Genomic DNA, 12,433 nt, shown 5'->3' with positions numbered 1-12,433 from the left:
TGGCCCATGAGGTCACGAAGAGTCGGAAGCGACTGAACGAATAAACAACAAGTGAACAGAGAGAAAGGCAGAGACATCATGAGTCATAGCAGAAGTCGTACCTGATCACCTCTTGTACCAAAACAGTGTTCATGGACTCTTCATAGAGTACAGGGTATTTCAGCATTACTTCATGCAGGTTAATGGGCTGAGGCACCTTCTCTAGTATGTCATTTGAAGTCTCCTCCACAATCTAGGGAAATAGATTGAAAAAACACATGCAAAAAAATAAGAGTGAATTTATTTATATTGGTTGATTAAAAAGTGGCTGCTGCTTAAGAAGTACATGCAAAGCTCCCAGCTTCCACACAGCATTTCATTGCCATTGGCTTGAGATTTCACAGCAGGTAGAAGACTGCGACCCTATCCTCATCCTCCAGTGGCAGTAACCCCAGAGGTCTGTGATCTGGACTTCTAAAGATCTTCACACACCAGAGGAGGGCTGTGTGTGACTTTAAAAAAGGTAATAACACAATGATACAATCCAAAATTGTCACAAAGAAGACAAAGAAGAACTGAACTCTACAAACTAAACAGTTATGGCACATTACTGTTTATTGTACATAAAATGTTCTATGTTATATTAAGTGTGATCAAGAGCTATGGCAGACAATGAATATCTGCCATCATATCCTGGAAATGCTATTCTTCTTGCAGTGATTCCAAAAATCACTACCTTTTCATTTTCATCTATATTTTTTAAACCTTAAAGACTAGAAAACTGTGGACCTGCAAAAACTATTCCTAGCAAACTGCATTACATGCCCAGTATTGCATTCTGCACCTTTTCTGCTTTCCTGTGGAATTATAGGAAAGACAGTGCTCTATTTATAAAAATAATTGTCAGTTGGTTTTGCAATACAAGGTAATAAGCTCACCAACCTCCTCACGGCTTCGACCTCCTGCCTTTGATGTCTTTGGTTGCAGTTGAATAATGGCTCCAAGCAGCGCATATGTCTCATTCTGAGCAAAAGTGATGTTAGCGTTGTCATGCAGTCCAAATATCTCAGGCATGTCATTAAGTGGGAGGCTCTTGATGTACTGGAGGTATCCCTACAGGGGGAAAGCCAGCATGCAGGACAAGGAGGAATAGCTTTCAGAAAGACTAACACCATAGTAAAGGCAGAAAGAAAACAGAAAAAGATGCCAGCAATAGCAGTAATACTGATTTCCTATGGCTTCTTGATCCCACAGTCACAAATAATGGAAAACAACACACATGTGAATATGTACATCTCTAGTAGACTGGTCATTCTGCAGCTCGTATCATATCATGCTTCAGTATGTGGGGATTACAAGAATGCATTTTTAATCTTGCACAAGAAGAGACCTAGTATTTCATGATTTAACATTATTAAATAAGTCTCCTCCAACCCTCCTAATGCAAGTAGGATTTAGCATTTTTATGGCCCTCAAGGCTTTCCATGGCTCCCCCCCTGAGATTTTTAAAGGTTGCAGAGGGGTTTTCCAAATTGTTTGGACATCTCTGGGCCCCTGGGACTTGAAACAATTTTTAAAAAATTTTCCTCACTTTCTTGAAACAGAAATAAGGAGAAAGTAACTTCTGCTCACTTCCTGTTATTTAAAAAAATGGCCCAGCAAGAGACATAGTGATGTCTCCTTGGTATCCCAAAAAGTATATGAAGCAAAGGTCTCTTTGTAAAAGAATGTGGTTCCCTCCTCTTCCACAGTTGCCCACCTTGGATAACAGCATCACCCAACTTCCTGAACAGGAAGATAGATATTGCTTTCCCCCAATAACATTCACAGTAAATAAATATCAAAATGCTTCAGTCCAGGATCAACTTCTTGGACCTTCATTCTTCCCAGGATCCAGGAAACTGTCCTTTGGCCTTCCAAATAATATGCTACTTTGCCAGGATCAAATCAATGATTTTGCCCAGAATTTGTATTTTTGGAGAGACAGTCATACCATGTGTCAAGACCAAAGATTTTATTTCACAAACAGCTTCCCTGAATCATAGAATCATAGAATAGTAGAGTTGGAAGAGTTGGGCCATCCAGTCTAACCCCCTGCCAAGAAGCAGCAAATTGCATTCAAAGCACCCCCGACAGATGGCCATCCAGCCTCTGCTTGAAAGCCTCCAAAGAAGGAGCCTCCACCACACTCCGGGGGAGAGAGTTCCACTGCTGAACAGCTCTCACAGTGAGGAAGTTCTTCCTGATGTTCAGGTGGAATCTCCTTTCCTGTAGTTTGAAGCCATTTTTCCACATCCTAATCTGCAGGGCGGCAGAAAACAAGCTTGCTCCCTCCTCCCTATGACTTCCCTCACATATTTGTACATGGCTATCATGTCTCCTCTTAGCCTTCTCTTCTGCAGGCTAAACATGCCCAGTTCTTTAAGCTGCTCCTCATAGGGCTTGTTCTCCAGACCTTTGATCATTTTAGTTGCCCTCCTCTGGACACATTCCAGCTTGTCAACATCTCCCTTCAACTGCAGTGCCCAGAATTGGACGCAGTATTCCAGGTGTGGTCTGACCAAGGCAGAATAGAGGGGGAGCATGACTTCCCTGGATCTAGACGCTATACCCCTATTGATGCAGGCCAAAATCCCGTTGGCTTTCTTAGCAGCCACATCACATTGCTGGCTCATGTTTAACTTGTTGTCCACAAGGACTCCAAGATCTTCTCCCTGAGAAGAAAGCTTAACATGTGAGTCAAATTCTCAAAAATACTTTTGAACCCATGATGTGATAAACTAGATAGAGAACTACATGCCCAGACCCAAGGAGAGCTTTGAGTTTTTGTATAAGCAGTGTGTGTGCCTACTGTTTTCTTTTACTTACAGCAAGATCATAAGTAGTACTAATCTGCTTGTAGATACCAGATTCCGAGTAACAATGTTCTGGAAGCAGAACATCAGGGTTATAGAAATCTTCCAAAATATTCATGATGCAGCGTCTGTCCCAGTCATCAGTCACCCTGCCTCCATAGTTGATCTCACCAGCAGTGTACTTCAAAACCTACAACAAGCCAGGGCACAGACATAATTATATCTCACCTACTTTTCAGAAGCTAACAACACAATGAAGTACACATCACAATCAAAAGGAATGAAAATCAAGCGAGAGAGGTTTAACAGGCAACACCTGGGAGCCAGTTAAAAATAAAGTTATTGTCTTCAATCTCAGTCTCCCTTAAAGCACACTTGAACCTTTCTAGTCTCTTTTCCTTGTTCTAAAAACTTCTGGAAAATTTAGATGGTTATCTGAAATGATGTACAACATGGCAGTGAACCTTGCATGATAATGCCTTATGCCATGCGTGCTTTGACCCCAAAGAACATATAATCTCAAAATAACTGGTTATTTGGGGACAAGTAGAGACTGATTTGCTTTGGGTCAGGGGGAGTTTGTTCTCAAAATCAAAAGTGATTATCTAGTTTGTGGAATTACACTAATGGACCTAAAACAGCTCAAGAGGAAAAAAAATAGACAAATGTGCCAACTGCAGCCATTAAAGAATACTATCGGTCATTTGGGACCAAAATGGTGTATGTATTAGAGGGAGAATTGTTCCCATTACACATTATAATGGTTTCTGAAAAAGTATTGTGTAAAATGTCACAGAGCAAAGCTTGTTTTGCTTCAAGCACATTCTTATGGTGTTATGATTGAGCCTCATGGCTCTGTTACTGACAGACGTGGGCGTAAGACTCCTCGAGAGTCAGATACTCTCGAGGAGCGAGAGAGAAAAAGACTGCGAGACATATTTGCAGCACCATCTGACGAGGAGTCTTTCGAAGGGTTTACGGAGAGAATGGAGGAGGGGCTGGTTAGCTCAGAGGAGGATGAGATGGATTGGACTCGGGTAAGGGAGGAAGTGGGTGCCACTGGCCATGATGGGACAGAAGATGAATGGGGACCTTCAGGATTAGACCCATGGTTTAGCTGGAGGGATGGGACGGGATCCACAGCTGGAGATGCTGTTGGGCGTAGTCAGAGGTGTTCCAGCTCTGACGAGGAAAGTGATGAGGAAACGCCCGGGTTAAGGAGGACAGCTGACAGTGATGAAGATTTGTAACTGGCATAAAATGGGGCTTGGGAGCAATTGCAAATTGCGTTGGGCAAGGTAATCTGGGCAAACGCTTGGGATCCGTGTGTGTGTGGGACGCTTCCCTGAAGACTTGTGTGCTTTCCTGTGCTGTGACGTAAGTTGATTGGAATCCAGGGTCAGACGGCGGGAGGGATTGTGTGGGCATTTGTTTGTGCAAACCTGTGCTTACTCTTATTAGCTTGACCCTCCGTCGTCTTCTTGACGGACGCCATCTCCTGCTTTGAGAACTCGGACTGAACTGACCACGGCTTGTCTTCCCCCCTTCTTGGACTTGGAAAAACTACAAACGTCTGCTTCTGGCTTTGATCTACGGAACGGAACTGGTCTACTCAACTGCTACAATCCTTGGCTGATTTACTCGTGTTGGAGATCCTGTCTGCTGTGTGTGTGGGGGAGCGACGCAAGTTACTCTAAGCACAGTGTTGGCAGCAGAGAGGAATCTGCTGCCAATTAGTTGCATTCTTTGTATCTTTTGTTCCTTGGCTTTCGTTTCGTTTATACCCAGGCTGAAGCAAGCAGTTTGTTTTTACCCGGATTAAACTCCGGTTTAATCCGGTTTATCTTTTGAACATTTACTTTTGCCCCTTTTTGCTCCTAAAGGCAAAAACTGCCTGGCCCTTGTGTTTTACGGGCATTTTTTGAGTTCTGTAATCTAATAAACTCTGTTACTTTGAATCTTGTGGCGTTCTGTCCTTGACAGATTGCCCAACGCCCATAAAAAGTTTATTGCAGCAATAAACCCGTCAGGAAGACGATGGATGAGTTAAGGGCCAAAGTAGACCAATTGCAAACGGCTTTTACCGTTAGCCAAACAGCTCAGGCTGTGAAAGGACATGTTTTGACTCCTGAACGCTTTGACGGAACCAGGTGCAAGTTGCCAACCTTTTTGGCACAAGTGGAGCTTTATTTTTCTCAGCTCAGTGCTCATGCTTTTCCTACAGACACTAGCAAGGTGGCCTTTATTTTGAGTTTGTTGACCGGTCCCGCAGGACAATGGGCCACTAATTTAATTTTGGGAAATGACCCAGTCAAGGACAATTTGAATAATTTCAAAAAGTTGTTAACTGATACTTTTGGGGATCCTCTCCGCACGGAGAACGCTGGGTGGGCTCTGTATCGGTTGAAACAGGGAAAGGGGACTGTTTTGGATTACTTAAATAAGTTTAACCTGTATCGCCACCAGCTGGATTGGGGGGAAAATGCATTCATGCTTTTATTTACTGCCGGGTTAAGTGATATGCTCCAGGATGAATTAGCACGCTTGGAGCCGGCTGAAAGCTGGGACGCCTTAGTAGCTAAGGTGCTGCGTTTAGACGCAAGGTTCGAGGCTCGTAAACACTCAAAAGCAATGTGTGCGCCACCCATGCATGTAACCAGGGCACCTGTGGTGATGGGGGAAGAGCCCATGGAGCTTGGGGTCTTTAAAAAGCTGTCTACAGAGGAAAAGAGCCGTAGGAGGCAGCTGGGCTTGTGTTTGTACTGTGGGAAGGCTGGGCATTTTGCCAAAAATTGTAATGTGAAACCTTCCCAGCTTTCGGGAAAAGGCCAGCCCTAGTGCGACGTGAGTCCAACGCACTAGGGCTCCTCAAGCAGTCAACTGAGGGGAGGAAGCATGTTTTCGTACCCATTACATTATCTGTTGGGGGAAGGGAACTTGTTTCTACTTTGGCACTGCTGGACTCAGGGGCTACGGTCTCCTATGTAGATATTGAGTTTGCTAAGAAGCATGGCATTCCTAGAGTGCGCAAGGCATGCGACGTGTGGGTGGAAGGAGCAGATGGGAGACTGCTGGAGACTGGGGTGGTTAACCATGAAACCTCAGCAGTAACGTGGGAGGTGCAGGGAGTAACGGGAACGTTTGTGTGGGATATTACGAGCTTGCCTAGATATGATGTGATCCTGGGGATGGATTGGCTAGCTGTAGTAAACCCACATGTAGATTGGGCAACACGTAAAGTGATCTTAAAGAGGCAGGACTGTTGCACTCTAAATGTTACTCATTCTGATATGGAGGGAGTGCCTGCTGAGTATGGGGAGTTCTCTGATGTATTTTGTAAAAGAGAAGCGGACAAATTACCACCGCACAGGCCATATGATTGCGCCATCAAGTTGGCAGAAGGTGCGAAACTGCCAGCAGGGAGGCTGTATGCCTTGACTGTACCGGAAAGGCAAGCTTTGCGGGAGTTTCTAGATGAAAATTTAGCCAAGGGGTTTATTCGCCCATCTAGTTCTCCAACTGCGGCACCGGTATTCTTTGTAGCCAAAAAGACTGGGGAACTTAGGCTGGTCTGTGACTATCGGATCCTAAACAAATACACCATTCGGGATAGGTACCCGCTGCCTTTAATCTCGGAACTGTTATCAAGGGTGCAAGGGGCTAAGGTCTTTACCAAGCTTGACCTGCGGGGGGCCTATAACTTAATCCGTATACGGGAAGGGGATGAATGGAAGACGGCATTTAACACGTGTTTCGGATGCCACGAGTTCCGAGTCATGCCTTTTGGGCTTTGTAATGCTCCTGCGGTATTCCAGAGGTTCATGAACGATGTGTTCAGGGACCTAATTGACCAATTTTTAGTGATTTATTTGGATGATATCTTGATTTTTTCTAAGGACGAGAAAGAACATCGTCAACATGTCAAGCAGGTTCTGCACCGACTGCGGGCTAATGGGCTTTTCGCCAAGGCTTCCAAGTGCGTCTTTCATGTGCCTGAAGTGGAGTTCCTAGGTCATGTAGTGTCAGGTAGGGAACTTAAAATGGACCCACATAAGGTTGACGCCGTCAACTCATGGCAGGAGCTGAAGACTAAGAAGGATGTACAAAGGTTCTTGGGTTTCGCTAATTACTACCGGGAGTTTATTCCGAATTTTGCAAAGCTCACGGTACCTTTGACGCAGCTTCTGCGCAAGAAACAGCCATTTGTGTGGGGGCGGGAAGCTCACGAGGCGTTTCTACAACTAAAGTCTAGTTTTCAATCGGACAACATACTAACCCATCCTGATGTTGACAGACCGTTCGTGGTAGAAGCGGACGCTTCTAGCTACGCGTTGGGGGCTGTATTGTCTCAGAAGGATTCCTCAGGGACCTTGCGTCCCTGTGGATTTTACTCGCGGCAACTAACACCCTTCGAGCAGAACTATACCATATGGGAGAAGGAGTTGTTGGCGATTAAGGTGGCGTTTGAGGTGTGGCGGCACTGGCTTGAAGGGGCACGGCACCAGATCGTGGTCAGATCTGATCACAAGAACTTAGAGCACTTGCAAACAGCAAAGAAGTTAAACCAGCGTCAAATCCGCTGGGCTTTGTTTTTCTCCAGGTTTAACTTCAAGGTGCAGTTCGTGGAGGGGAAGGCAAACTTGCGGGCCGATGCTTTATCCCGCAAGCCGGAATTTAAGACCAATGAGCAGGTAGTATGTCAGACCATCTTGCCTACTGCCTCTCTGTGTGTTGTAGATAATGAGCTTGGGTTACATGACCAGATCCTTGAGGCTCAGAAGGATGATGTGTGGACTCAGGAGCAACTGATGCTGCTCTCTGCAGGTAACCGTACCATACTGCCGCATCTCCAGGATCAAGACGGGGTATTGGTGCGTAGGGGGCAGGTTTACGTACCAGTAGGGACCCTCAGGTTGGAGGTGATTAGAGCCCACCATGACGAACCCATGGCTGGGCACTTTGGCAGGTTCAAGACCGTACAGCTTATCACCAGGAGCTACTGGTGGCCAAAGATGCGGCAAGACATTCTGCGCTTTTGTGACAGCTGCGCCGTTTGTCAGCAGAGTAAGACGCCTGTTGGGCGCCCTAGAGGGTTGTTATCGTCTTTACCTGTTCCGGAGAGGCCATGGCAAATCATTTCCATGGATTTTATTTCAGATTTGCCTAAGTCTGGGGGTTATACTTGTATTTGGGTGGTGGTGGATTTATTTAGTAAACTGGCTCATTTTATTCCTTGTTCAACCATTCCGGCGGCCCCTACGTTGGCCTTACTATTTACAAAGCACATCTATCGTTTGCACGGAGCACCCGAGGTGATTATTTCAGATAGGGCTCCGCAATTTGTGTCACGCTTTTGGAAACACTTCCATGAGTGTTTGGGGACTAAGTTAAACGTGTCTTCAGCTTTCCATCCGCAAACGGATGGACAGTCGGAACGGGTTAATGGGCTCTTAGAGCAGTATCTGCGTTGTTTTTGTTTAGATCAACCCACGGCTTGGGTAAAGTGGTTACCGGTGGCGGAATTTGCTTACAACAATGCGGTGCACACGTCTAGTCAGCATACGCCATTTGAGCTAACTTATGGTTTTCACCCACGGGGAGGTGTGGCGCCGTCGACCAATGTGGTCTCTTCGGACCCTGTGTACCGCTCTTCGGAAATGGCTGCATTGCATGATGTTGCCCGTCGCTTACTGTTGGAAGCTAAGGCAACGCAGAAGACTCAGGCTGACCGCCACAGGCAGGCAGGGGAGGAGTTGGAAGAAGGGGATTTGGTGTGGTTATCTTCCAAACATATTAAACAGGCTGGGGGAAAGTTTGCGCCTCGGTATTTGGGTCCCTTTCCTATCGTTAAAAAGATTTCTTCTGTTGCGTTTCGTTTGCGTTTACCGTCTAGTTTAAAGGTCCATCCAGTCTTTCATCGTTCGCTGTTGAAACTTGATACCTCTAGTCGTCGTGGTGCTATAGCGGAGGGTATCACTGCCACTTCTCCGCCATCGGGGGAGGAGGCCTTTGTGAGAGGGGATAGTGTTATGATTGAGCCTCATGGCTCTGTTACTGACAGACGTGGGCGTAAGACTCCTCGAGAGTCAGATACTCTCGAGGAGCGAGAGAGAAAAAGACTGCGAGACATATTTGCAGCACCATCTGACGAGGAGTCTTTCGAAGGGTTTACGGAGAGAATGGAGGAGGGGCTGGTTAGCTCAGAGGAGGATGAGATGGATTGGACTCGGGTAAGGGAGGAAGTGGGTGCCACTGGCCATGATGGGACAGAAGATGAATGGGGACCTTCAGGATTAGACCCATGGTTTAGCTGGAGGGATGGGACGGGATCCACAGCTGGAGATGCTGTTGGGCGTAGTCAGAGGTGTTCCAGCTCTGACGAGGAAAGTGATGAGGAAACGCCCGGGTTAAGGAGGACAGCTGACAGTGATGAAGATTTGTAACTGGCATAAAATGGGGCTTGGGAGCAATTGCAAATTGCGTTGGGCAAGGTAATCTGGGCAAACGCTTGGGATCCGTGTGTGTGTGGGACGCTTCCCTGAAGACTTGTGTGCTTTCCTGTGCTGTGACGTAAGTTGATTGGAATCCAGGGTCAGACGGCGGGAGGGATTGTGTGGGCATTTGTTTGTGCAAACCTGTGCTTACTCTTATTAGCTTGACCCTCCGTCGTCTTCTTGACGGACGCCATCTCCTGCTTTGAGAACTCGGACTGAACTGACCACGGCTTGTCTTCCCCCCTTCTTGGACTTGGAAAAACTACAAACGTCTGCTTCTGGCTTTGATCTACGGAACGGAACTGGTCTACTCAACTGCTACAATCCTTGGCTGATTTACTCGTGTTGGAGATCCTGTCTGCTGTGTGTGTGGGGGAGCGACGCAAGTTACTCTAAGCACAGTGTTGGCAGCAGAGAGGAATCTGCTGCCAATTAGTTGCATTCTTTGTATCTTTTGTTCCTTGGCTTTCGTTTCGTTTATACCCAGGCTGAAGCAAGCAGTTTGTTTTTACCCGGATTAAACTCCGGTTTAATCCGGTTTATCTTTTGAACATTTACTTTTGCCCCTTTTTGCTCCTAAAGGCAAAAACTGCCTGGCCCTTGTGTTTTACGGGCATTTTTTGAGTTCTGTAATCTAATAAACTCTGTTACTTTGAATCTTGTGGCGTTCTGTCCTTGACATATGGTCCTTTTCGGGAAATCTAGAAAAATGATACCAAATGTTTTTAATCAAACACAATTCTTGAACTCCATGCTATTTAACAACATTCCTAATAAGGCTGATTCTTATCCTTCCAGGTGTAGAATCTTTTGGTTACAGTGAGGGCATGTCTGTTCGGGTCACACTGAACATCAAGTTATGCTTCCATCTTCAGTGTCCCACCCCCCAATCCATTTTTCGGGAATTAGGCAGGGAAAAAAAATCAATTTTTCAGTTCAGCAGCTGAAAGATACAGGAAGATCTGGCCCATTAGCGGCAATGGGGAACTTACGAGGCTCTTCTTTCCATCATTTTTAGGGCATCAGTCTTAAGTTCTTTCTTTTAATCTCCTTCTGCTAGACCTGGATTAAGGCACCAGGCTTAAGAAACCACTGTTCTAACGTCCTTTTCTTGAGTCTCCTTCAGATAGCCCTGGGTTAAGGCACCAGGCTTAAGAAGAATGGGTTGCTTACCTGTAATCATGTTTCTTCAAGTGGTCATCTGTGAAATTCGCACAGATGGGTCTCATTCACACATTTGGGTCACCTGTGCAGTCAGTTTCGGAACTCTGTAGAAGCTCTTATGAGGCTTCTGCCAAAATGTATCTCATAAGAGCTTCTAGAGAGTTCAGAAACTGACTGTGCAGGTGCAAGAGACCTACATGTGCAATTTTACAGAGACCACAAAGAAGAAACCACTTTTTCTGGGGTTCTTTCCTCTAATATCCTTCAATTAGACCATGGGAGGAATTGAATTCTCTCTTTGGGGATTCAAGGGAGCCAGGTTATCACCTTCCTTCATTAAACCACCCCAATATTTAAACAAGCACCCCCCAAATGCCCTTTCACAGCCCATAAATGAAATTGTCAAATGAAAAGATTGGAATTGAGTCCAAAAGCAATATCCTATGAGCAGCGAAGGAACTGAGATAGAACACGGAGCATGTGAGTGGCTTTCCTCCTATTCTTCTCTGCACTCCACCCATACTCCACGTGTAGCCAAAGGAAACTGAAGGCAGATATTTTCGGCAGCCACATTGTCTGTTGTGGATGGGGAAAAAATGGTGGTGGCCGAAACAGCTGGAGCCCATTTTGCAAAACGGATCCTTGCACAGCCCTACTCAGTACTCCACACTACCAGAATCCCACCTTGTAAGGGATGTCTTCATATTCATCTAGAAACATCTTTAGCTGGCTGATGCAGATGCGCAGATCTCCATCTGTGAACTCATAGGGAATGTTGAATCCAAGTGGCCCAAACTTCCTTCTTTCCAGAGCATTTCCATGAAAGAGGCAAAGTGAGAGGAGCAAAGACTTGAACTCTGAATTCTGCAAGGCATCAATATAATGTTACAAGTTGGCAGAGTTTTGTACATTTCTAAATATCAGGGGCTAAAATGTTAGGATAGGTGTGTGTGGTATAGAAGCACAAGAGTATATTAATTGTGGTATAGAGGCACAAGAGTAGATGTTAGGAAGAGTGGGAAGTTTATTTCGGATTGGCTCAAAAGCTGACAGTCAACCGTTTCTTTGATTAAGTCAGAGAAAGCTAGTAAAGGTACAATATTGTCTGAAGGTGGGAGGGTGAAAGGGGAAGAATTTCTCACCTTGCTGCAGGAGTTCAAGAAGTCATTGCTCAGACTATTGTATGACTTCAGCAAATTGGCCTTTACTCCCCGAGGGGGCTCAATGGTCATCTTGGATCCATTCTGGAGGATTGACACAGGGAACTTGTTACTGGGCAAACTGGTGAGCCAAAGCCGGAAGTCGCGATGCACCTGGACCAGGGAAATGGGAGCCAAGGGAAAGAATTTGATTTGTACTCTTAAGAAGCAATGTTTCTATTAAAGAGTCAGTTCTCCCTCCCTTCAGAGAAATGTTTTCCCATCATGCACAAACTAAACATAGATGTTTTGGGATAAGGTTGAGAAGAAGGAAACATGAATAATTTCTGCTAAGAAGACCATTCAACCACACCGAACTTTCAAATATATGCTACTTCAAAAGTGCACTATACTCTTAGGAGAGTATCCAACTGTATTATGCAATCCTGTGCATCTGAACACAGTATAATAATTCCACATATGTATTGCCTTATAGCCAAACATGAAGCAATGATTTAGTCCACTGAAGTCCACCAGGGAGTGGCAAAACCCTTCCACTAAGAAGTCCCTAGCATAACAGTTTACAGAAGACGGAAACAATCAAAATGGCCACCAAATACATGTTTGTCACCTTGTCAGGGTTGATGCCTTCAATCAGTCTCTCCAAAGAAGGCATCCAACTTGGAGCTAAGTGGCAATTCTGGAAGAAGACCCACTTTCCCCGCTCCATAGCATTGCGCATCATGGCTTCTGCACGGGGGCCCTAAGAAGTAAAACAGAATTATACAATCAGCCACAGATC

The 12,433-nt window shown here is 45.5% G+C and overlaps 1 protein-coding gene across 2 annotated transcripts in view; it reads right to left on the bottom strand.

Annotated features, from left to right (window-relative positions):
* Nucleotides 1-12,433, bottom strand: part of dnah1 (dynein axonemal heavy chain 1) — a 205,563-nt gene that overhangs the window by 5,475 nt on the left and 187,655 nt on the right. For both annotated transcript variants that reach the window (XM_062970057.1, XM_062970058.1), the window contains 6 exons: nucleotides 12,263-12,394; nucleotides 11,635-11,805; nucleotides 11,177-11,356; nucleotides 2,848-3,024; nucleotides 922-1,092; nucleotides 102-232 (listed from right to left, as the gene is read on the bottom strand). In XM_062970057.1, coding sequence (XP_062826127.1) covers nucleotides 102-232; nucleotides 922-1,092; nucleotides 2,848-3,024; nucleotides 11,177-11,356; nucleotides 11,635-11,805; nucleotides 12,263-12,394 — 962 coding nt within the window. The remainder of the gene's footprint in view (nucleotides 1-101; nucleotides 233-921; nucleotides 1,093-2,847; nucleotides 3,025-11,176; nucleotides 11,357-11,634; nucleotides 11,806-12,262; nucleotides 12,395-12,433) is intronic.

The sequence above is a fragment of the Anolis carolinensis genome, chromosome 2 (assembly GCF_035594765.1).
Source record: "Anolis carolinensis isolate JA03-04 chromosome 2, rAnoCar3.1.pri, whole genome shotgun sequence".
NCBI classification, from domain to species: Eukaryota; Metazoa; Chordata; class Lepidosauria; order Squamata; family Dactyloidae; genus Anolis; species Anolis carolinensis.
The sequence above is the reverse complement of the archived record's forward strand: the minus strand, read 5'-3'. Positions and strand labels throughout refer to the sequence as shown.